The sequence below is a fragment of the Protomyctophum parallelum genome (genome assembly GCF_964188405.1).
Source record: "Protomyctophum parallelum genome assembly, chromosome: 12".
Taxonomy (NCBI): Eukaryota; Metazoa; Chordata; class Actinopteri; order Myctophiformes; family Myctophidae; genus Protomyctophum; species Protomyctophum parallelum.
The window spans coordinates 28560829-28587117 of NC_139712.1; the positions used below are offsets into that span (position 1 = coordinate 28560829).

At 41.9% G+C, this 26289-nt stretch overlaps 1 protein-coding gene across 1 annotated transcript in view; it reads left to right on the forward strand.

Moving 5' to 3' along the window:
- Positions 1-4187: 4187 nt before the first annotated feature.
- The window catches only part of smchd1 (structural maintenance of chromosomes flexible hinge domain containing 1), a 42378-nt gene continuing 20276 nt past the window's right edge, over positions 4188-26289 (forward strand). The window contains exons 1-25 of the mRNA XM_083778674.1: positions 4188-4426; positions 6283-6475; positions 6980-7055; positions 7463-7621; positions 9149-9231; positions 9334-9467; positions 9611-9725; positions 10459-10578; positions 12051-12220; positions 12361-12454; positions 14303-14513; positions 15467-15578; positions 16377-16563; positions 17238-17435; positions 17526-17639; positions 17757-17866; positions 19147-19229; positions 20277-20393; positions 21139-21216; positions 21397-21516; positions 22658-22802; positions 23438-23537; positions 23813-23888; positions 24499-24638; positions 25526-25654. Of these exons, the coding sequence (XP_083634800.1) occupies positions 6293-6475; positions 6980-7055; positions 7463-7621; positions 9149-9231; positions 9334-9467; positions 9611-9725; positions 10459-10578; positions 12051-12220; positions 12361-12454; positions 14303-14513; positions 15467-15578; positions 16377-16563; positions 17238-17435; positions 17526-17639; positions 17757-17866; positions 19147-19229; positions 20277-20393; positions 21139-21216; positions 21397-21516; positions 22658-22802; positions 23438-23537; positions 23813-23888; positions 24499-24638; positions 25526-25654 (3054 nt within the window). The 5' untranslated portion in view covers positions 4188-4426; positions 6283-6292. The remainder of the gene's footprint in view (positions 4427-6282; positions 6476-6979; positions 7056-7462; positions 7622-9148; positions 9232-9333; positions 9468-9610; positions 9726-10458; positions 10579-12050; positions 12221-12360; positions 12455-14302; positions 14514-15466; positions 15579-16376; positions 16564-17237; positions 17436-17525; positions 17640-17756; positions 17867-19146; positions 19230-20276; positions 20394-21138; positions 21217-21396; positions 21517-22657; positions 22803-23437; positions 23538-23812; positions 23889-24498; positions 24639-25525; positions 25655-26289) is intronic.

Below are 26289 nucleotides of genomic sequence, written 5' to 3' on the forward strand. Positions count from 1 at the left end.
GCCGCGGCGGTGAGAGCGCCGCACGCGGCGGTGAGAGCGCCGCACGCTAACCACTAGACCACCACGGAGATGGATAATGGTGATGAGAAGGGCAGCACATGATGAAGAGAACGGACTATTTTATAAAGTATAAAAAAAAGTTATTTTCAATGTCATGGATCAGGGTTACAGTAAATGACAATGTAATTCAGCCAGGGGTGCCATGGATGAAAAGATTACAGGGGTGATCTGAAGCAAACATGAGAACCAATGCTTTACTTTATTTCTTCAGACGATTTTTCAATGTTTTGTTAACAATTTGGACATAATGTTACTTCGAGCAGTTCGAGCTGCCCACTGCCCAGATGTCTTCCTGTATCCCTTGACATGGCTTCACAATTCCCTCCCAGGGGGCGTTTGACAGCGTGAAAGAAGACAACTACAAGTATAACTCCTCCCAGTGGACGGGCTGCAGGCTGCATCTGTTCCATTGGCTAGTGCCTATCACTGCCGGGTGACGCGCTTCATCTTCACGCTTGTGCGCGGCTTCCATTTGAGTCTGTCCGTCGCGTCCATTTGAGACTGTCCGTAGCGTCCGTCGGACGCGGAGGTGGAGCTTATTTTCCATCCACCAGCTGTCTAAAAAACCCACGAAGAAGAAATCTTGAGCTTCAAGTTCACGCCTGCTGATGGCTAGATGTGCTCACAGGGACAGGCGTCGCGGAGTGATGATGCCTCACTGCCTGCAGTGCACAGGGATTACGTCACTTTGTAGGCCAACCCTATGGCTCTGGAGTTGTCACTGTACTGTACAATACTTTAAAACAGTTGTCATGTTGCACACGTGGCTAAAATTGCTGATATTTATTGCGCCCCTCTGAAAACAATGTATTTCAAACTCAATCCAGTTTGTCAATTAAATTCAAATTTCAATTCAAGGAGCTTTATTGGCATGAGAAAGGGCCCAGCAAAATATCCCAAAAGGGGCATCCTTGTTCTGGGAAGTGGGACACAGATCAATCACTTTGCTAGAGTGACATGACGAGCTTGTAAATGTAACAGTGAGTTTTCCATGCTATTACACTACTTTAATGGTGCATATTTGCTCGGTTCATACTTGTGCCATAACAGAAGGACGTTAGAAGGAAGGATTTTATTGTCTGGACTTTCTATCAAACAATCAAGGAGATCAGAGAGAGGGGGCTCTGGAAACGATAAGACACGCGCATGTGCGCAACACGCGCTGATACGCACTATAAAACATGTAGATTTAGAAACAGGGTTTAGTGGTTTACAGTGCTTAATCGTATCCATAAAAGTAAATGACGACAAGTCAAAAAACATATATTTTTGCCCCCACAGCGTGCGAGCGCATGCGCAGTTTGCTCACACCACCAACATACATGCCCAAAATGGCTCCGTCTTATGAGCAAATTTAGAACTTCCTGTCTGAGAGCTAGCAGATTTAAGACATCCGGTTGCCTTCAGAATAAAATAAGGTTTTTTAATTCGTTAATTAAATAACTATTACATTACATTATTAGTGTAAAAGTGTGTTCTTTTCGTTAAGAATCACCCAACAAGGATTGTAGTTTAGCCCAGCCGGGCAATAGTTTATTATAAAGTCCCGTGCTCAGAGTAGTAATAAACTAGAAAAAGTGCCCTTCTGGGCACAGGTCTCCACCAGGTTATCCACAGATCCGTGCAGTTAGAGGTAAAAACACTTTTCGGCCAGTTATAGCGCCACCTTGAGGCTGAGTTGAAATTGTTCATGTGGCATTTTGTCCTGGGCCTAGTGGGAATGTGGGTGCACAATTTGACGGAAATCACGCGATGTGTTCATGATTTGCAGCATTTTGTTTGAAACTGAGCACTCCTGTGAACTTTGGAAGCCAATCTTAACCAATCAGGATGGAGTCTGAGAAATCTGAAAGACCGGTTTGGTTGAATGGCTCTAGAGAGACTGTGTACCAATTTGCGTGATGTTTGGACAAAATCTGTAGGTGTACTGTGCAAAAACTTGTTTTGCACAAAGCGGCCTCCTGGTGGCGCTATAACACGGCCGTTCTGGAAAGTTTGGGGCAGAGGTTCATCGTTGGCATCCAGGGAGTGTGTGTACCAATTTGCGTGATGTTTGGACAAAATCTGTAGGTGTACTGTGCAAAAACTTGTTTTGCACAAAGCGGCCTCCTGGTGGCGCTATAACAGGCCGTTCTGGAAAGTTTGGGGCAGAGATTCATCGTTGGCATCCAGGGAGTGTGTGTGCAAAATTTGCCATCGACCGGGTTAACGGTGGCCGAGATTAGCTGTTCACGGACACACGGACGGACGGACACACAAACGGACGGACGGAGTGCAAAACATACTCTCCCCACATGCCTTCGGCCTGGTGGAGACAACAACCTGTCAGCTCAGTCTAGACTCTAGTGCAACCAACAACAGGTACCGTGCGTCACGCACCTGTATAAGCAAGGTTCCTATCTAAGCAATAAAGGTTCCTACTTCAGCAAGCACTAATACACCTATTATAACAATTAGTATTATTATTACATTACAGTTATTGTAAAGACACACATTATGTTTCTGTGTAAAAATAAGTAATTAAATAACTAATAAGTAATTAAATAATAATAAAAGTTATCTAAATGGATAAATGCTATTCACTGGAGTGCATGGACTTTATAAAGTGGACACTGGACAAAAGAGGCCTCCGCGAGGCAACTATCTGGACATACCCATGCGTTCAGGGAGATGTCCTCTATCACACCCTACTCTCCGCTAAGCGGGAGAGGTGTAAAATTCACAGCAGCAGACCTTCTACTGGGGTCAATGCTAAAAAAAGTACCGTTTCCGGACCCAGAATGGACACTGGACAAAAGACGGCTCTGCGAGGCAACTATCTGGACATACCCACACGTTCGGGGAGATGTCCTCTACCACACCCCACTCTCCGCTAAGCGGGAGAGGTGTAAAATTCACAGCAGCAGACCTTCTACTGGGGTCAATGCTCAAAAAAGTACCGTTTCCGGACCCAGAATGGACACTGGACAAAAGACGGCTCCGCGAGGCAACTATCTGGACATACCCACGCGTTCGGGGAGATGTCCTCTACCACACTCCACTCTCCGCTAAGCGGGAGAGGTGTAAAATTCACAGCAGCAGACCTTCTACTGGGGTCAATGCTCAAAAAAGTACAGTTTCCGGACCCAGAATGGACACTGGACAAAAGACGGCTCCGCGAGGCAACTATCTGGACATACCCACGCGTTCGGGGAGATGTCCTCTACCACACCCCACTTTCCGCTAAGCGGGAGAGGTGTAAAATTCACAGCAGCAGACCTTCTACTGGGGTCAATGCTCAAAAAAGTACCGTTTCCGGACCCAGAATGGACACTGGACAAAAGACGGCTCCGCGAGGCAACTATCTGGACATACCCACGCGTTCGGGGAGATGTCCTCTACCACACCCCACTCTCCGCTAAGCGGGAGAGGTGTAAAATTCCCAGCAGCAGACCTTCTACTGGGGTCAATGCTCAAAAAAGTACCGTTTCCGGACCCAGAATGGACACTGGACAAATTTTACACCTCTCCCGCTTAGCGGAGAGTGGGGTGTGGTAGAGGACATCTCCCCGAACGCGTGGGTATGTCCAGATAGTTGCCTCGCGGAGGCCTCTTTGTCCAGTGTCCATTCTGGGTCTGGAAACGGTACTTTTGTGAGCGTTGACCTCAGTAGAAGGTCTGCTGCTGTGAATTTTACACCTCTCCCGCTTAGCGGAGAGTGGGGTGTGGTAGAGGACATCTCCCCGAACGCGTGGGTATGTCCAGATAGTTGCCTCGCGGAGCCGTCTTTTGTCCAGTGTCCACTTTATAAAGTCCATGCACTCCAGTGAATAGTATTTATCCATTTAAATAACTTTATTATTATTATTATAATGATTTAATTACCTATTTTTACACAGAAACATAATGTGTGTCTTATAGTATCATATAGCATCATTTAAATGCTTAATTTGTAGTTTTAATGTGCAAATTAAACTTTTTTTCAATAGTCTAGAGGGTACTCTTATTTTGAAGAGATCGTCCACCGGAAGCCTTAAATCTGTTCATTAGATCTGCTCACTAGACGCTGCCGCCCAAAATTCGTTTTCCCCGCAGCTGCGTAGAGTTGAAAGAATCATGGGAGAAAAAACAGGAAGGACTGGACAACACACAAAATGTTAAGACTGTACCCGTCTCCAAAATGTGGTCGAAAGAAGTCGAGCTAATTAACAAAAACAGTAAACAGTGGAGGAAACAGACACTGTAATCGATAACTAGTCCCCCGAGGTCGAAATTATTGTCGTGAAGACCCAGGAACGGCCAGCGGTTACAATTAACGTTTGCTACCGTTAGCATCGTTGTGGAGAGTGAAGTGAAGACGACTCACTCCACTCGGCGTGTAACTACGGTATGTGTGGTAATGGTATTATTTGGTAACAGAATAGGTATGCACCTCGTAAAAAATTAAATATGATTTGGAAAATATTGTTAAAGTAAAGGGAGGCAAACATCCTCTGTTTCTCTGAAACTAAACTCGATGAGTCTACCGAAGACGGTTGAGACCAAGAAGTTGAAATAGAGAACTATCCCATCATCAGATTGATTGATTTTGTAATAGTTTGCAGAATTACAGTACATTTCAAGTACAACTCAATACAAAAAACTGTTAACTGTGAGTTGACGACACCATAAAGCATTACACTTGTTTACAATAGGGACAAACAACAGAAACTCGTACTCGACTTGCGGCATGATGAAATTGAAACTGTGGGTTGAATTAATTAAAAAAAAAGCAAAATCAGTATTAGTTGGCACCGCCTTCTATGACATACTTGAGGGGTGCTTAGCTGGGGAGGAAATAGGAATGTGTAGAGAAAATCCTGATTGGCGACTGTAATTGAGGGTATGCGTGTGACATCATATCCGGAAGTTATGCGGGAATGCCTACTGAGTGCTAAAAAACTACTTTCTGGCCTTGACAGCTCATACATCCAAACAGAAAAGTGACACTTTGTCACTCACTTTGCCACTCGATCTGCCATTAACTTTATGCATGCTCATACCCTCTATACATGGATGAATTTGGACATTTCTGACTGCAATGAATAATGCTCTGAACTTAAATGTAAGTCCAAGCTAGCCCTAAGCCCAGCGCTTCGACAGTGATCTCTAAACCCAACTGGGCATCCTAAAAATCCAACGTAACAAGCTAAGAAACATTGTAACTGCCATGACCAAATCCGCAAAAAGTAACTATCAATGATAAAGCAGAGCTCTGGAAGCTACTTAACAACCAACTAGGCTGCAGTCAGAAACTAAAAACTAGGTTTAAAAACATCAAATCGAACGACACCCTCATCACTGACAAGCTAGATGTGGCCAACTTCTTTACAAACATTGCAACAACGCTGGTTAACAAACTGCCCTCCCACTCTGGGCATTTTCATCAAAGCCTTCTACAAAAACCTAGGTGTTTTAAAGAAGCTGAAAATGGTAACAACTGAGGACTCGGTGCTCAAAACTCAGAGCCCTTCAACCCCACAAGGCCACTGGCCATGACAATATTCCCTCTAAATTCTCAGAGATTCAGCCATCTCTATAGCTCCAATCATCGCCCACATAATAAACCTCTCCATCAAACAGGGACAGGTCCCCCAAGACTTCAAACTGACCAAAGTAACCTCCCTGCACAAGAAAGGGAGCAAATTAGACTTCGGCAACTACCGCCCTGTTTCTATTCTAAAGCTCCATCTTGAAAGTGATGGAAAAAATAGTCTATGAACAGGTTTAAAAGTATCTTGCCACAAAAAAAAAAGTTTTGCCTGCATAGGATGTTAATGGAAGGGTCACAAGAAAACCCTTAAAAAAAATCCCTATACTGGAAGTATAGGCAAGTGGATTCACGAATTTATGTATATAGAGTAGGCCTATAGACAATATTTTAGGCCAATTATATATTGGCCTAAAATGACTATATACCAAATTTCCCATCCGTCCACCTCGGCTGCTGGACTATTGTGAAACAGTAGCATTATTTGTTCTTTCATGAATATTGAATAACCACCAGTAAATATTTAATGAAGACGATTGCTTCCCCATTCAAACGCACTTGCACGTTGGGCAACCTGAAAGCAAAGTCTACTTGCCCAAAATGTTTCATTTACGTGCCACGATCACTTATCAGTCAGGCAACCGTTAGTATCAACCCCTGTTAAATTAAGTATAAAATGTGAGTAATTTTTCCACCACTATCTCGCAACTCAGGTAGGACAGGATGTCGGGGCAGATGGATCCCGTGGACCGCCTCGAAGCGTCCTTCAACGGCATCGAACCAGGAAAGCGTAAAAGACTTGTTGTGTATGACTGCCGCTTCGAGCGAGCGGCAAAAGAGGCCACGGGGGAGGTGTTGGACGCGTTCAACGTGGACTTCAATGAGTTCATTCGACAAATAAAAGAGGTAAATTTACAGCTCCCCTTGGCTGTGTGGACAACAAGAACGCTCGCCCCAAAACATGCTCGCCCCCAGGCCAATCCGCCGACCTCGGAATAGGTCGTCGCCAGCTTTTGCTAAACGTATCTTTCCTAAAACCTCAGGAATAAGGTCAGGTTTAGGCATAGTTTTACATTTGTTACATGTAGGTGGCGAGCATTCGCATTCAAGAATGCTCGCCACAAATGTAACATTTGTGGCGAGCATTCTTGTATTCATTTAGGGAGCATAAGTCTGTAATAAGGAAGCAGAAGTCAGTAGGGAGTCGGTAATAAGACAAGTGAGCAAAATAAGACCCACCAGTTGAATGTACGTTTTAACATTTACAATAACAACATATCTTTCATTCTAAAGCCTAATCTGTCACTTTTTTTCTTTTTTGAAAAATCATACGATATATAATTTAGGCGGTGTTGTTGCCTAAGTGTCATGCATTTCAGACCAAGACATTTTCATGTTTATTTTCTGCAGGCATTTTCCATACCATCGAATGAAACGTTTGTCTTGTGCACGACCGACAGAGCAGTATTGGATTTTGACAGCTTTGGTGAGTGAGCAACACTGTTGGCAGATACAACATAAAAAAGGAAATAATCTTACAAAAGATTTTACATTAAGGTAGATTAATCAGATCAACCAGTTTGTTCATTAATTGCAGATTATGGCGACAGTAGTCCTTACTACTGTGAATATTCAGCAATTATGTCTCTGTTCTCAGACACATGGCATGTTGTGTTATAATTTAGTAGGCCCGTCACAATTATTACATGATCACCTAATTATTTTGCATAATCGCCATTCTTTTTTCCATATTGAAAATGTTCATATATAAAAATTGTGGACGTAGCCAATTTAGTAGGCTTGTAGATCGGCTATCCATTTTGAAAGCAAAAAGTAAAATGTTATGTTATTATTATTATTAATTATATTTTTTATTTTTACATGTCATTGCAGAAGCTCTTGAAGATGGCAACACAGTGCATGTGTTGCAGAATGAGGACCAAATCCTGGGTGTGGCGACAAAGGAAGTTGTTACTTTTGTCCCTCATTATTATACTATGGTCCAAAGTGGCAGGTACGAGTACTATGCCAGTGCGGGACAAAAGGCCTTACGTAAGTACTTAAGTAATTAAGCTAGAATTATTCATTCAAAAAGGTGCACTGTCTTGCTATTGTATTTGAAATTGAACTATCAGGGTTCCTATGCAAGTATGGAATTTAATTTCATACTTTTCCAGGTGTGGAAAAGTATGTAAAATGTCAAATTCACCAGGGTTAGACGAACATTGGCTCTCACCCGTTGACTCGCATGTTATATGACAGATTTTCCCATGTAAATAATCGATTATCGTCAACAAGGCCTGCAGTAGACTATGCATGTCATAATCACACATGCACTACAAATATGACATTATTTCAATAAACTAAAAGTACAGGGAAATGTTAGCCATGGTGACGCTCGTTCTTCACGAGTGTCATGGCGGACATTCCGCCTGTTTTGTTTATTGAAATAATGTCATGCACATGTTTCCAGTGCATAGTCTGCAGGCCTTGTTGACTAGATTTAGAAGAGATTTTGAAGCTTTTGCTCCTGAAATGATCAATTATTTACATGGGAAAATCTGTCATATAACATGCGAGTCAATGGGCGAGAGGCAATGTTTGTCTAACCCTGGTCTGGCAGAGTAGAGTGAGTGGGGCTCGTGCTCTCGCCCTAACCTGGGCTGTCCGTAATCCCAAGGCGGCCAATACATTCTGGCAACAGTGGGCCTTTGCACGTGGCAGCCAGGTGGAGTTTTGCCCCCTTGGCTGGCCTGCGAGTACAGACAGCCCAGTCACCTAAGGCGACAGCACAAGCTGGAATCACCAACCAGGGCCCCCCCGAGTCCCCTGCCTGGGGAAGGGCACCACCTGGCAGCCAGGGGGAGGAGCAGTAACCCCCTGGAAGTCTCTTAATATGAAACTGTCTTTATGACACCTAGATTTTTGTGTAGGAACCCTATATTATATCTTGGGCAAAATGATACTTGCAATCCAATCCAACTTTATTAAATGCTTTGTTTTGCGTAGCCAGACGACTATTCCACAATCGCCGAATATTATAGACTACACTGTTAGGCAGAAGTCTCAGTGGCTAGACTAGAGCATCTGTCTGGGAACCGGAATGTCCCCAGGTTGATCCTCTGCTCCTCCAGGCTTTGTTGTCGCCGCGGCCTCACTAAGGCCCCATTTACACTGGCAGACAAATCTAGCCTGAATCAGATCTGTGCCACATCGAGATTGAAATCTGATTATTTTAAATGAGTCCAACATGTCACATGACTCATTTAAACAAATCACATCTGAGCCAATCTGAATGTGGCTCAGATCTGATTCAGGCTGGATTTGGCTGCCAGTGTAATTAGTGCAAGACGCTTTACCCCCAACTGCTCCCCCGTGCACTCACTTAATTAATCTAGAGAAATAATTTCTCCATGGGGATCAGTTAGTGTTGGAATGTGTGGAAATCTGCAAATGTCGCTTGTTAAATAATAAATATGATAGGAAAAAATCTTAAAATACTTACAGGTGATTAGACAGAGGAAGAATGTCTATTGCTATCGTATATTTGACTAATATCATGTTTAAAATTTTCCACAGCCTATGCCTTTGCAGAGCTGATTGATAACGCGCTGTCAGCAACGTCACGAAACCCTGGCTCCCGGATAATAGAGATCCGATTGGTTAGTCATGGATTTGTCATAAAATGCGACATTTTAGCAATGAATCAAAGCTATTGATGGATGGTTACTAACAGCTGCATGTCTGTGCCCTGTCACGTCTAGTTATTTGATGAGACTCTGGGGAAGCCTGCAGTGATTATCTTGGACAATGGACATGGTATGTCTTCAAAGCAGCTCAGTAACTGGGCAGTGTACAGGCTGTCCAAGTTCAACAGAAAAAAAAGCCAATTTGAAAGGTTGGTTCATCCTCCGGCTACACAAAGTACTTGATTTAGAGACAGGCATAGCTTTTTACATCATTGTGGTTTTTGTTAACATTTTAGAAGTAGAAAATGTATCATTAAGTTTGTTTGTGACCTAAAGTAATTCTCTTCTGCAGTGAAAGTCAAGACTATACCCGTCCTGAACCTGTCTATCGCAGTATCAACAGTGATATATCCTACTTTGGTGTGGGAGGAAAACAAGCTGTGTTTTACATAGGAGACTCTACCAGGGTAAATGTTGGAAATGTGTATTGATATAGGATGAAAAGTGGTTTCATTCTGAGTTGACAACAGTTTTTCATTGTGCATGCTTTTGATACAATGCAAGACAATCACTGTCACCTGCTGTGCTTGTGATGTTGCTAGAGGAAGAGTATGCTCGATGAACAGTGAAGGGGAGCTCGCTTTTCACTCGTATCTAGAGCCAATGGCTCTGACCAATACTTTCTTCTGAGTCCCACAGTCGGCAAGGCGCAAATCCGAGCCACTGAGCCAGAGTAGGAGTGGGTCTCATAAGAATGTGCATTATTTTAACGTGGGGTCCCGTAATTACCTTGGGGTCCCGTAATTACCTTGATAACCTGTCAAATCTTCCGAATGCCTCATAGGGCTCTACCTATCAAGTTTGGTATTTCTTTCCTGCCCTGCTACTCCCTTCCTTAACCCTTAACCCTAATTGTTTCCTCCTTCATTCATTTTATTTTCTTCCTCTTCTTTCTATCTTCTTCCAATGCAAATGTTCTTACTCATTAATTTCCCATCTATTTTGCCATTTCCTCCTACAGCATCAGTTCTTATTGTTATCATTCTATCACTCTTGTTTACTCACTCCCCCTTACTTTGATGAAGTCTTTATTATTAAAATGGCTAGTTATGTTTTTCTACAAATGCCTGTATGGTGAAATAAGAAGGTGTCACAGTTCACGCAAATAAGGATGTTAAATGTGTGTTTTTGTCTTTGTAGATGATTACCAGACCAGTAGGCTGTCCAGATGTCCATGAGCTGATCATCTCAAAAGATCAGTTTGAGAAAAAAGAGAAGAATAAAGAGGACATCTACAGTAGTGTTATCAGAAACCGGAAAGTGAGTGTCTCACTTTAAACAGCCATGTTCAAATAAATCAAAAGTAGTGGATGAGTGGAGTCTGCAGGGCATACAGTATATCAGTGGTTCTGTAGTGTAGCCTGAAAGAGATGCCCCCCCTCGGCTCACGTCTCCACACAGCGGAGAACACTGACGTCACCACATTTGGAGTGCTTATTGGTTAGCGAAAATACAAGGTTCACTCCCTTCACTTTGTATGCCAGTTTCTCTCTTATTACAAAACATACATTACCCAACCAATCTACAAGCATTGCACCGCAATGCATTGTGAGCTTGTAGATCTGTTATTTTCAAAAGATCTTTATACATTTAAAAACCCTCTGCATCCCCCCCGAACCGGTTTTCACGCCACAACATATAAACATGCGCGCACACAATGTCCCGACCTCATTGTCTCCACCAGGCCGAAGGCATGTGGGGAGAGTATGTTTTGCACTCCGTCCGTCCGTTTGTGTGTCCGTCCGTCCGTCCGTCCGTCCGTCCGTGTGTGTGTCCGTGAACAGCTAATCTCGGCCACCGTTAACCCGGTCGATGCCATATTTTGCACACACACTCCCTGGATGCCAACGATGAACCTCTGCCCCAAACTTTCCAGAACGGCCTGTTATAGCGCCACCAGGAGGCCGCTTTGTGCAAAACAAGTTTTTGCACAGTACACCTACAGATTTTGTCCAAACATCACGCAAATTGGTACACAGTCTCTCTAGAGCCATTCAACGAAACGGGTCTTTCAGATTTATCAGACTCCATCCTGATTGCTTAAGATTGGCTTCCAAAGTTCACAGGAGTGCTCAGTTTCAAACAAAATGCTGCAAATCATGAACACATCGCGTGATTTCCGTGAAATTGTGCACCCACATTCCCACTAGGCCGAGGACGAAATGCCACATGAACAATTTCAACTCAGCCTCAAGGTGGCGCTATAACTGGCCGAAAAGTGTTTTTACCTCTAACTGCACGGATCTGTGGATAACCTGGTGGAGACCTGTGCCCGGAAGGGCACTTTTTCTAGTTCTTCATTTGATTCTTGAGACCGCAGAGACAGACGTGATGTGATGGCACCGGAGAAAGAAAAAAAGTTTGTCCAGGGAAAACGTATTTTCGACGCGAGGACGCCTAAACCTGTTGGCGTACTAGGCTACCACCACACCGCTAAGCTTACAGCACCACCACCCTCACTGGGGGGAGAACCAGAGGTCCCTCGTTTTGCTGCTTTTGCACGCTTCCGTCGCTGGTCTGACAGAAAATCGGGGATCTATCATAGCTATGATCGAGGAGCCCGAAAACGTCAAAAAAAGAAAAAAGAAGGTCCATATATGATAATGGGCATTCCCAGACGCTTCTCTCCCTCAGGGGGTCTTTAGTATTCATACATTGCAGTATTGATACCTTGATTTAAGTAAAAAAAATTGTACTTTTTCCACCACTTGGCACATTGTGCTATTTTGCAGGTGGGTGACTCGTCACATGTGAAGAAGCAAGATGATGAGGGTTTTCTCTGTGATCTCATTGCTGAGGAGTTTGAGAAGGAGAGCTTCACAGCGGTGGTCATCACAGGAGTGCAGCCAGACCACATCGCCACGCTTAAACAGGACTTTGAAGGCTGTATGAGAGAACTAGCGTGAGTATTCACCTGCCCCCTCTCACAGCAATCTATCTGTTGGCATGATTGCCAGCTGATTATCCCAAAGTATCCACTTTGACTGATTGCTTACTACATAATGCATTATTATTATTATTATTATTGTATTCTATCTTTAGCCATGTCTATCACTATTACATTCATGGCCCGCATGGGAATATGAGGGGGATGTCCGCTCCAATAGAAGATCCCCAACAAACCATTGACATTCAGGTATTGTTCCACTGTTGCTTTTTATTGTTTATTGATACAGGGATTGCAATTTGTGCAGGTTCCCCAAATCCTTGTATATGCTCTGACTTTAATGTGTTCTCATGAGAATATGCCTGTTCTTGTGAATATAAATCTTTAAAAGGCTTGGATTTTGCTTTGTTGTAATCATGGCGACTTGTTTTTGCAAAATGTCAATTTGGCTTGGGCGATTTTATTTAATATCTGTATTTTGATTTTATCACAATTTTTGGTATTATGGTCCAATTAAAAAAAACATGTACCTTGTCAGAATGCTATATTTCGTTTATGCCACTAGGTGGCAGCAGCGGGCCAGGTAATTGTCATGTGTGTGCCATGGCATTAAAAAATGACAGTTTCTGTCTGACATAGAGCGCCGAAGTCTGACGTCACTTTCAGTAGAGGGTGTCAGTCCCCAGGTTCATGTATTTGTTTAGTTGCATTGAAATCCCCATTGAGGCGATTTTAGATCGCCTCATATAACAACTTTGTTTGAAAAATAAACATGTCACCCCGGCCGCTTCACTCATATGGATATGAAGAATCAACTGACTGAGAGAAAACGCTAATGTTACTGCTGCTGAATTAGTTAGATTTTCGCTAGAAGCAGACTGTATCATATATGAGTGACTGACTGTTGCAAACGATACAGAGACACCTCCCTGACAATAACGCAGAGACAGCTTGTTTATTTTTGGACCACAACGCTTATAGTAGGCGTTATTAAGATCACCCCATGTTATTCTCCATAGAGAAATTACTTCCGCGAACCAGGGGAATCGTCGGGATGAGCGAGTTACGTCAGGACTTCGGTGCTCTATTGGCTGACAGGCTAATGTAATGGGACAGGAATATGTGCTTGAAAATAGTTCCAATACCAGTATCGGCCAATACTGCCTAAAATTCTGATATTGGTGTCGGTGAGCATGCGTCTATGCCAAACCGATACCACGTAATTTATCACACAATTCTGTCATATACAGTCCTATTTTGAATGCTTCATGACATTCAGTCTGACGTCAATATCGGTAGAGGGCGCAAATCCATGGGTTCATGTACTTTTTATTTGCATTGTAATCCCCATAGGGGGATTTTAGATCGCCTCATATAATAACTGTTTGAAAAATAAACAAATCATATGGATATGAAGAATCAACTGACTGAGAGAAAACGCTATTGTTACTGCTACTGAATTAGTAAGTTTTTGCTAGAAACAGACTATCATATATATATATATCGCAAACGATACAGAGAAACCTCCCTGACAATAACGCAGAGACAGCTTGTTTATTTTTGGACCACAACGCTTATATGAAACAATTTTAAGATGAGCCCATGTTATTCTCCATAGAGAAATTACTTCCGTGAACCAGGGGAATCGAGTGATGTCAGGACTTCGGTGCTCTATTGCACAACTTTTATACACTTACTGTACTAGTTACGTTATCATTACTACTACTAACTTGTAGCTGCGCTTTTACAATTGAGCAGTTGAGACAAATAACCATCCAAGTCCATAATTTATTAATGTTTGTTTTGTCACCGTTTGTTTTACATCACCATTACATCACCTAATCCACATGAGTTAGACTTTAATATATTAGCGCCCCTGACTTCACACAGGTGTTTTTATTTATTTATTCCTAGATCAGTGGTTCTCAAGCCTTTTAATTTCAAGGACCCCCATAACTCTGATAAACTTAAAGTTACAGACCTGTTAGGGTCCATATGGAAAAAATCGGAACATCTCAGAATTTACTCGAGAAACCAGTGTCTGTCTGTGCATCCAATGATTGTTTTGAATGTTGAATTTAACGTATTTTTCATTAGATCACCTTGCAAAGACCTACCAAAATTCCTTGTGTGATGAACCTCCGGCAGCTTGACGATGATATGCAGTCTCTGTACATAAATGCCACCACTGACACGTTTGAGTTCAAGGCCGAGGTAGAGGGCGGAGGCAAAGTGGAGGGAGTCCTGAGGTACCATCCCTTCATGTACGATAGGGAGACCTACCCGGAAGACCCCCACGCCATGATAGGTAAAGAATGCTCCTTTTGAGATACAGTACACAAAGGTGGTGCCAAGCTACTTTTAGCTCATTGTCCAAGTATCGCATTCTCAGCCGTTAAGGCCACGACCCCCCAAATTAATCATATTTGAACTGGGGAGTTGGGGAGCCGCCCAACCTGATGAGCACTACAGAATGTAGGAGTTGAGGCATTTAATTTAGTTTGACTGTTCCACAGATAATTATTCTGAAAATAGCCGATCTACAACCTTACAATGCTGTTTTCACAATTCTTGCCTATTTCTTATGTTTTTTTATTTATTTTTATAAAAAATAATAATGAAGGGACTCCTTCTGGGAGTAGAGAACCACGGAGTTAGTGTGATTAAGATGGCTTTCATATGCCTTTCTTTCATATTCATTTTTTACATTATTTCAAACCATTATAATCTTAACACATTGACTCCCATGTGAATCGATAATAAACATCGTTTCCCTGCCACAGTTTTTCACTAACCTTTGAAGAATCACCCCCTCTGGATTGTACCTCCATTTCATGAAAATCCGCCTGAAAATAGTTCCATCGTTTGTGTTTGAGTCGAAAGATATTCCACCACCGTGATCCGAAACAACGGGGAACAGAGCTCTATGGATGCGGCCACTACGCACCATAGACTTTGCATTGTGCCACGATTTCCCAGAAGCCCTGAGAATCAAGAGTCTGTGTTTTTTTCCAGTCACGTGATCCAACCGCGTGGCGTCACCGGGTTGTCCGACAGAAACCATGTCTTAAAAGATATAAAAAAAACAGTGAATCAATCATATAAAACAAAAGTTGGTGTTCCGCAGGGAAAGACAATGGTAAAAAGTCAGGAATAATGTGAACCGCAGGGAATGTGTTAAATTATAATCCTCATATTTTTTTAAATGACTGACATGCTTCTAATTTAGCTAAATTAGTATCCATTGTTTCTGTATGTCAGCACCCATTGAAGATGATGACGAGACTGATGGCCTGAATGAAGCCCGCGGAAAGAGGGACATATTTGAGTGTTTTTGGAATGGACGACTGATTCCATACACCACAGTATCTGAGTAAGGATATATTCTATAGTATCTATTTGAAAGTCTTCATATATTGGTTCTTGTTTTTTTTTCATGTACTTTTCCAGAATTATTCATTGTGAAAGAAGACTTAAAACAAATCATGCCTTTTCTCTACTTTAATAGCCTCAGTATAGAGGGTATGTGTGTGACATAATCATCATCATACCCGGTTAAGTTATGTGGGAATGCCTACTGAGTACTGAGTGGCAAAAAAACCTACTTTCTGGCCTTGACCCCATACAACCAAACAGAAAAGTATTTTGCATTAAATAACGTTAAACTCACTTTGGCACGCTATTTGCCACTCACTTTATGCATGTGCAATTGCACATACACTCTATATCTCAACATTGGAGTTATATTAAATTAGGATTCATATATAGCACTGCAAAATGACCCTTTTATTTAACATTTTACACCATATATATATATATATATATATAAAAAAAAATATCTGACTTAAATCAGAGTGAGGGGTCTTCAACATTTGTAATCAAGTAATTGAGTTCAAAAGTACCTGTGCATTTCATTATGGGTTTCTGCATACCGTGCAATTCTATTTATTTTACAGCAGTTAACTTCAGTCAGAAGTTGAAACGTTTGGTTCATGTTGTTATTGTCTTGGATTTGCCTTTAAAACCTTTACAATTATAAAAGGCTTAAAGGTTTTTTTCTAAATGTACTCTGCTTTCATGCTAGTGGACTGGAGTAGATCGTGCTGAAATCCTCAACACCTCGACCTCACACAGTGACTTAAATCCTTTTATCATTGTTCATTTGTCTTAGGTTTGACTGGTGCAAGCCCAAGCCCAGTAAAGGACCGTCTCTGCCTGCAGAATGTTTCAGTCGCTTTTCAGGGGTGCTTTTTACAGACGATGCCTTCCAAGTCAGCACAAACAAGCTGACCTTCACTGACCTGGAGCCGAAGCTGAAGACCAATCGAACCATATTCACCCGTATTGTCAATGGACAGGCAAGACAATTAATACTTTCCTCGACAAATAACGTAAGTTGTGTTAATTGTTTAGTCTCAGCAAGCGCAAATAAACGTAAGTTGCGTTAAACTATTAACTATTAAAATCATGAAATCACAATTCTTTGGGCCGAACAAATAATTAGAAGAAAAGTTTTTCTTCTTTCTAATTATTTGTTCGGCCCAAAAATGTGTTGTCATGATTTGTCAGGAGCCGAGTTGGCTTTCTCCGAGGCTTAAAGGTCTTTAACCCATTCTGACCTGAGATCAGATTCATACGAGGTTTCCGCCGGACACACACTGGTCTGATGAACCCATTCTGACCTGAGATCAGATTCTAAAAAATGTCAGTCGTTCTTCGATTTTTCAAAAATAGCAGACCTACAAGCTCGTATCGCGCCACTCGGTGGCGCGATATGAGCTTGTAGATCTGCTATTTTTAAATAGCTAAAGCATGACATGATGCTGACACCAAAATGGGTGCCCGGTCAGAATGGGTTAAATAAATACTTTCTGAAACATCTATTGAAAAACTATATTAATAATTATATTATATTATATATATATTGATATATAGATATATAGATATAATATATATACATATGACGTGTGACTAGTTGCCGCAACATTAAAAGAAATCTCTTTCTAATCTTAATTTTTAATAACATTCACAGGAACAACGGGTTAAAATCGAGAAGGAGTTCACCCAGTGGCTTACTAGCTGCCATGAGGAACAGGACAAGCAAGTGAAGTTTGAAACCCCCAGGACTGTAATCTCAAGACCAGATGTGGCCACCAAGAAGAAACAGTACCCCTGGACTACATTTTCCTCCATTGAATGGGATGGCAAACGATACAAAGCAGGCCAACTTGTGAGCATTTTGCCTTCCATTTAGTGACTACATGCTCTTTTTTAAATTAATTTGTGGTGATGTCCAAACTTTACACTTCCTTTTGTATAGGTCAAGTCTCAGAAAACGCAACCCATCCTCATCGGCACTATAGTGAGTTTTTTGCTCTATGGTACCTATGATGACGATGTCTATGCCACGGTCGGATACGTCCAACTGGCTCTGGTGAGGAACCAAACAATCTTTGTAATCACTATCAAATAATTGTTAAAATAAGCTGCTTTTCTGTATGGATTTACGGTAAATGTGTTAAACTTCTTAACCTTCTCTTGGTTTTCTCAGGAACCAAAAGCACTTCACGAAGGAACCTGCCGAGCTTTACTTATTAGTAAGATAGACAGGACTGCCACCAATTCGTCCATCAAGAAAATAATTGATGGTGAACTAGTCAAGTGAGTGCAAAGAGAATTGAGAGCCAATTCACCTGCTGGCTTGGTATATAGAGTAGTAATAACATCCCTCTAGAAAAATGTGAATACGCAATTTATTTTTAATGTGACACCTGCACTCGAGTCTGTCTTGGGACGTTGATGGCACTGGAGTAAGGGTCTCATTATTGCACCGTATGGGCATGTGAATTTGGAAAAGTTTTGAAAATTCATAGTTAAAAAAATCGTGGGAACCCTGATTGGAAGTTAAGTTATACCCATAGACTGTAAAAAGAAATATGGACAAAGCGTTCACTGAGTCTGATATGGACGTAAGATGAAGCCAGTCAGTCCTTGAATTGTAAATCGCCGTCTTTCTAGATCGTTTGGGCCCAGCTGGCCATTGGCTGGCCCAGACAACGAGGCGGGACTTCCTCCCCCTTCTTCTTCGTTGGTTTTTATTTTGACTCGAACGGGGGGTGGCTCCCGATCATAGACTGTAACGGTAGCCACGCCCCTCAGAACATATGCGACTTTATGGTCATTTTTTAAATAAATGGGACCATAATTTTCCAAAAAGAATATGACATGAGAAATGAGACTTTAAACTAGTGACTGGAAGCAGAAAGTATTCATGAACATGTTTATTAAGGTAATACAGTCTAGGTGAAGTTGGGCCCAAATACATGGGCCTCTATGGAGCTATGGGTTTTTTTTGGGCCCAATGACAGCGCCACAACAGGCCATTATATGAACTTTCAGGAAGTCCCGATTTCCTTAGTGGCTTCACAAAATATCTGTCTGACTGCCCCCCTGGTTATACCGCATGGTATATCTCTGATCTCTCTTCCATTTAGTTTTAGTCTAAATGTACAGTTGATTTTGTTTACAAAAGTTTTTTTTTGTTTGGCATTGATAATGGCTGATTTTACACTTTTTGCGCTCTAAAAATAGATCTACAAGCTCACAACGAGGCATGATATTGTAGATCTAATATTTTCAGAGCGCAGCACCCGTGCACAACTAAACATAAAATTACTTGTGTTTTAGTTCTACTGGAACTCTTCTCTGCAAGCACGACGCAAAACATGTCAGACCAACGCATGTTGGGAGAAACTAGTGATTTGAGCATGTCAAACTTTTGGTGTGTCGCATAAGCATGTGCACCCCCTCCACTAGTCCCTCCCTAATATTTTAGTGTAATTTTTATTTGTTGACGAAATTGTCTTGGTTTTAGTCACGAACATGTTTTGTACGAAATCAACACTGGTGGGATGAGTTTGTGATGTGTTTCATTGTTCCAGGCTGCCAGATAGGCTGAATGTGAGTTGGCCCGAGAAGAACGAATGGCCGCAAAATGCTGTATATGCTGCAGGGACTGCACTAGGTAATACACTCCAGCCTCACCTTCCCATTGTTCTCAGCCTTGCCCACTAAGTACTATATCGTCGCTGCCAGGCAGAAACCACCTGTAAATGGTGCATTTATATAGCGCCTTTATCCAAGGCGCTTTACCTAGATTGTGCATTTCATTCACCCATTCACACACACATTCATACACCGATGGCAGTGGAAACCATGCAAGGCACCAATCAGCATATCAGGAGCCTTGCTCAAGGACACTTCGACACTAACTCTGGGGGAGCTCGGGTTCGCACTGGCAACCTTGCGGTTACCATCCAGCCACTCTACCCCTGAGCCAGCGCCACCCCTGAGCCACCGCCACCCCTCACCACCCCACCCCACCCCTGAGCCACCGCCACCCCACCCCACCCCTGAGCCAGCGCCACCCCACCTATCTCCATACTCGTTTTGTCTTATTTTGTAAATTAACTTGATCATACTACAGCATCACACAAAGGTATTAAAAGTAGCAGACCTGCAAGCTCGAAACATAGGGATGGGACAATATGAAAATTAAATGATTGCGATGACCAATATTATCACAAAAATCAATATATGCTTTCAAAATGTCACGTTTGCCACTTGAACCCCAGCATCCCTATTCTGGGGGGGAAATAGCTGATCTTACAAGCTCACAGACCTGCTATTTTTGGCGAATAGATTTGTTTAGACTGAAATGAGAGCATACCAAATACGCGCTCTTTACAGGTCTGTTAGATCAAGTATTGTGGGCCACGAGCCTGTAATAAAGTTTATATATAAGTACTGTAGAGGGTTTAAGTGGTAGCCAACAAAAGCTAATTCATCCTAGTGTATGACGGAGGACATATTCACTATAAATTAAAATATCTGCGATACGATTATTTTAAGCTTGTTGATCTGCTACTTGTGATACGTTTGAATTCAAATCCTGAAAATAAATAGTTTTGGACATACAGTATGAGGTTTTTACCCAACAGAGACAATGTTGATAGGTATGCATGTTGATGGTGTTCCTAATAATGACACTTGTTGTTTGTTCTGTTTTCAGGGCCGCTACGTGTAGATATTTCGAACAAGAAAGGGGATTTTATATCCAGATTTCCCTCACACAGCAGCGATAAAGCAATAAAGAAACTGGAGATTGAGCTCAAAGTGGTCTGGCATGGTAAGATCATCTGTGTTATTGCATGGCCACCGTGCTCGACTGTCTTGAAGTTGTTGAGCGTTCAATCAGGGTTTGGTGAACCTTTCAGATGCCTTTCAGATTCCCCAATGCCAGCTAATTGTTGGCAGTTATTAACTCATTAAGACCTGAGGCCGAATGCCTTCTACATCAGTAGTTCTCAAATGTGTTCGTGCCCAAATAGCTTTATTTGGCTGCAAATCTAGATCTGGTGTATGGCCCTAATGCCCTTTGCTGCCGTTGCATTAAGGCTATGGGATGAGAAGAGCAGCAGAGCTCTAATGAAGGCATTAGAGCTATGGAACAGAGCTACTGCAAACCCAACAACCCAAAAATGTTTTGTGTCAGCGACTGGGCATATCGTGTTTGTTTTTAGTTTTTTCCAAAAAATATGTTTTAGCAAATTAATCAATATAAACAAGGTGGAACAAGGCAGAAAGAACCTGCTGGTTAGTCAGTCAGGGACCAATCAGAAGGCTAACAAGGGAATTTTGTTCTTGATGAAATGAACACTTTCATTGAACATACAAAATGTTCAGAAATAGCAGATGGCACAAAGTGACATGCTGTGAGCGTGTAGATCTGCTCTTTTTAAATAGCCAAATCTAAAATGACATGGATGCTTTCCAATTTTAATGGGTTAATTATTGCTCTTATCACCAAAATGCATAGATACTTTTTAAATATAGCCGTGTATTAATTTGTCATTAATCTCCTTCATATGCAGGTCCTGATGGTGATCAGGAGATAACTTGTCACATAGCGAAGTATGGCGCACAGTGGGGATACTGGTTTAAACCCATGGGTACTATTCTACACTTTGTGTGTGTGTGTGTGTGTGTGTGTGTGTGTGTGTGTGTGTGTGTGTGTGTGTGTGTGTGTGTGTGTGTGTGTGTGTTTTGTGGTTATGTAATTTCTTTTACTTTAATGTCCCGTTTACAATATGGTCATCAAAACATCACACCGCATCTCCATCTTTGTGCAGAGAATCTGGACAAGCTTGGGAAGCATACTCTCTACCTCAAAACTGTGCTCGGCGACAGCAACTCTAACTCCTTTGGTGGAAAACCTCTTCCTACTTACTCACTTTCATTCACTATCACAGGTAACGACAACAGAACGTACTGCTGAACAGCCCAATGTTCTTTATGTTACTGGTTCTCAATTTTCTTTTGTGTCAATGACCCCCAAAATGATATACTGTAATTGGCCATGGACCCCCATATAAAAAGGTTTTGTACCAGGGACCCTCAGAATGGAGTATTTGTGTTTAAAAATTCTAATGTATTAAAACTTCTCCAAACATTTGTTGACATTAAAAAAAAACAAAAAACATAGCAGATGTACAGTCTTGCAGCCTGGCACAATTTGACATGCTGTAAGCTGAATAGTTTTATGTACATGTCTGATTGCATATTATGAATGAAACATGGCAATATCAAAGAGTTAATTTGCCCTTCGCTAAATCCCACCCCAAAAAGCAATTAACGGCTTAACGTTGGGGAAAGTTACACGCTTGACCCATCCAGGTGATGGCAATAATACTAATGACCATAGTCTTGCTGTGCAACATGAAAACTCCTGTCGGGTAGACGTTAAAAGTTGATTTATCCCTCTGTCATTTCCTCGTATTTCTAGTTTATTTAAATAATGTCATGCACGTTTGTCCAGGCTCCAAAACTATGGAATGCACTTCCCATTACAATCAGAACTGCAGCCTCACTCCCAATATTCCGCCGTAGTCTGAAAACCCACCTTTTCATGGCCTGTAGCACTTGCCCTAGCCCCTTAGATAGCACTTTATGTAGACTTACCGGTAGATAGCATTTTATACAGACTTACAGCATGTTACGTAGACAGCACTAGAATTGCATTTTATGTAGTCATAGCACATTATAGTATAGTGAAAAGTGAACTGAATTCCCGGCCGCTTCTTGAGTAGCAGTGGAAGTGGTACATGTCCCACACCGGTCCGCGTAACGGTGGTTGGGTTGGTATATACCTATATTATAGGGTTCTCAAACTTTTCAGGCACGTCTACGGACTTTAATGTTTGTTTAGAGCAGTTCTGATGTAATTATTGCCAGCCAAGTCTATGAACTTTAATATTTGTTTAGAGTAGTTATAAAGTAATTTTACAGGGGACAGGTTGAGAACCAGTGGGTTATACTAGTATAGATTGACTGTCCCAAATCAGCTAATCATGATACATTCCCTAACCACCTTTTCTTCTGTTCTTCCCTAAGAGGCAAACGCTGAAAGGTTTGTGGTGTGTGCAGTGACCGCCCCTCTCCATGTGGGGGTGCCATTTGACCTCCCCCTGGAGATCAAGGATAAGTTTGGAAACCCAGCACTGCCCCCTCCTGGTCTCGAACCTCTGCTGGAATGCAGGTGGGTTTTTACACGTTTCCTTGCTTTTTTCAGAGTTTGTTCAGCACTTAATCCTAGACTATACTAGCTAACTCTTAACTTGGGATACAGGGCCGTTCTCAGGCAAGCATGAAGAGGAGTTCTCCTTCCCCCCCTCCCTCTGTCACTCATTGACAATCCCTCTGGTCTGACAAAATCATGGATTAAAGATCTCAGTCGCCACAACTGATTTCAGTAATTTGGATTCCCATAGAATTCTGCATGTCTTCTTAGGAAGTCATGCACTGAAAATATAAGCTACATATAAGCTTGTAGATGGATTTAAAAAAAAACTGTTATTTTAAGATGGAATGGAGTATTTGAAGTGCAATAGAACACATGTTGGTGGCTCCTTTCACACTGTTTCACAAATAAAGGTAAAGAATTTCGGACTTGGCAGATTTAATTTGTCTTCAGAATCAGCTTTATTGTCACATTGTGTGTGTGTGTGTGTGTGTGTGTGTGTGTGTGTGTGTGTGTGTGTGTGTGTGTGTGTGTGTTGCGTGCGTGCGGTGTGTGTTGCGTGCGTGTGGTGTGTGTTGCGTGTGTGCGTGCGTGCGCATCCACAGCTGCGTGCGTGCGTATCCACAGCTAATTTTGTGTTAACTTTGTTTCAGTGGCGACGTGGATGTCAGTTTCCGGGGAACCAATGCCAAAGGGACCAGTTTCACCATCACAGGAGTCAAAGCGAGGGGAAAAGTGCACTACCATAGTGAGGTTAGAGAGTAAAGCACTAGTACTTCTGTGCAATCCTTGTGTTTCAAAGCAGTGGTTCTCAAAGTCCAGCGACCCGTAACGGTCATTGAGGGGGTTCCAGTTAAAGTCACTTTTCAATCCTTATAGTGTGCCTTCTGGTGTGTAAAGTACTTTTTTTGTTTTTCCCCTCAAAACTGTCAATGGCCCAATTAATTACAGAAACAACATTTTAAAGCCAAGTTCAATGCCCCCGGTTAAATATAGGTTGAATAATAAATACATTTATTATTTTGCAGAAACAACATGACCTGAAAGTGATCTTGCCTGGCCTCTCGGTGGACTCTCAGACGGTCAAGATCAGTCTCCTTCCTGGTGAGATTGCATCCGTCGAAATTAAAAATATATATTTTCCTCATGTTTCTATATCGGTGGTTCTCAATATTTCATGTCAAGGACCCCAAAAATTATGTAATATGCCACCGACCACAATCTGAAAATATGTTTTTCCAGGGACCCCCCAGAAGCAAGTACTGTACTTGGGGGATATTTTACTTTGAATAATGTTTGGGGTAATGTAAACATCTACCCAGGTTTTGGGAGAACCTCAGATAGTATTTAGATATTGTAAAAAAAAAAATCCGACACGCCCCCTTCCTAAACAAACTTCCCCTTCCTATACTTCTTATTCAATTACCCCCCAAACTCACACACATACACACAAATTACAAAAATAAATAAATGAAAAGCAAGTGGTATTGCTACTTGGGGGGTCAGTGATGAGAAGAAACATCCTTTTGTGCTGGTAGAGCGGTGAAGTAAGGGGCCTTTTTGAGAGGTTGTAGTCATGGCAACAAAGTGTGCCAGATGTTGTACAGCTGTGTGTGTGTGGGGGGGGGGGGGGGGGGGGAGGGGTCCCCAGGTCAACAAAGTCAGTCTATATAACTAACACTGGTTCCTAAGCTGTCTTGTTAATGTTTTGCAGGCAACCCTCATTCCATCTACGTGAAAGGAAAGGACAAAGTCATAACCGTAGAGAATGGAAACCCTCTCGTCTTCGATGTTGAAATCCATGACGAAGCTGGAAACATCGCGGCTCACCCCAAGCTGATTGTTTGCTGCGAGGCATGTTCCGTGTTTATGTTTATCACTGGACATCGGTTGCCAGGCCAAAAATAATCCTGTCCCGTTTGAGAAAAATCAATCATGAATGCATTCCTCAATTCTAAGCAAATACATGTCAATTTGGTCCAATTTACTTTAATTTGCTACCCTTGTGATCGTGCTAACTAAGCACTTAAAAAGTGCAATCATCCTTGGATTTGCTGCATGAGCGATCTCTGTGGGCATCTTACATCCACATGTCTTACATCATGTTCATCACTTAATAAAAAAACATTTGATCCAGCTCAGCAGACAATATCCCACTCAAGAAAGTAATAAAGAGCGAGAGGCGTTGTCGGTGAGTCAGTTCTCACTCAGTATTTAAGTCATCTGGGTTGAGCAAGAGTACAATGTTAGTCGCCAGTGTTCGTCCTCCATGTTTACCGTCTCTTAGACAACCCCACCGGTGGGAACCATTACATTTCATTTGCAGAGGTTGGAGAATGATGAAAATAAGAAGGCCTTTCACTCCAAACAAAGAGGCAACCCTACAGCATATGTTCATAGTCTTTGTGCCTTTATTATTAGGTCTTCAGCAAAAACAAGAACAACAAAGGATGTAAAACTAAAAAGGTAACTATAGTAACGGGTATAGTAAACGGGATCAAGACATTTGAAAAATCAACACATGATCCGGGCAGAGGATTAAAAAAAAATTAAAAGCCAACTGCCAATATGTTTAGACCTTGGGAGGTCTTCATAAGGTGAAAAGTCACGTGCTACAGTAACTTCATCTTAGCTAAAGGGGAGGGAATAGTGTAGAAGCTTCCGGGGTGTTAAAATCTCAGTGTACAGTGACGTGCTCTGTACTCTATGATTTATTATTCGTTTTCCCTGTGGTGTTCCAGGTGCAGCAGCTCCCACCAGTGGCCGTCGACTGCAGTAGCACGGGAGCCGGTCGCATATCCACAGAGCCGATAAAGCTGAAGAACATGAAAAGAGAGCGAAGGAATCTAAAGGCCAAATTTGCTGTGCCTGTAAGTTTTAGATTGTTTTATTTGCCTTGTTTTCAGTTTTCCGTGGCTGAAACTTTCATGGATTAAGGTTCTCAGTTGCTGATTCCTAAACAAGGATTCTGAACGTGTCGCCACGACTGATTTCAGTCATTTGGATTCCATAGAAGCCAGCATGTCTTCTATGAAAGCATGTTGTGCAGCGAAAATAGCCTATCTGCAAGCTCTCAATGCATTACTACAAGCTCTCAATGCATTACTACAACTACAAGCTCTCAATGCATTACTTTTACTGTTATGTTCAGAAGCATCTTCCATAAAATCTTAACACTTGAATAACCGCGTCCACACACGTCCTATCAAATAAAAGCGCGGGGTGCCTGGGACTCGTGAAAACCTTAAATATTTTATTTCTTTCATAAATAGAGAATCTTTCACTCAATAGGATCTGCTCCTGTTGCAAGTTGATGATTCCATATTGTCTTGCCCTATGGAATGTACAGTATGGAATGCATATGCTAATAAATAAATAAAACGTAATACTTCCTAAGGATAATCTGAGCATCAAAGCAATATTTTAAATACTTTTTATTAGCATGTGCATTCCATATATTCCATAGGGATGTACCACACATGGACATATGACATCAACTGGGGGG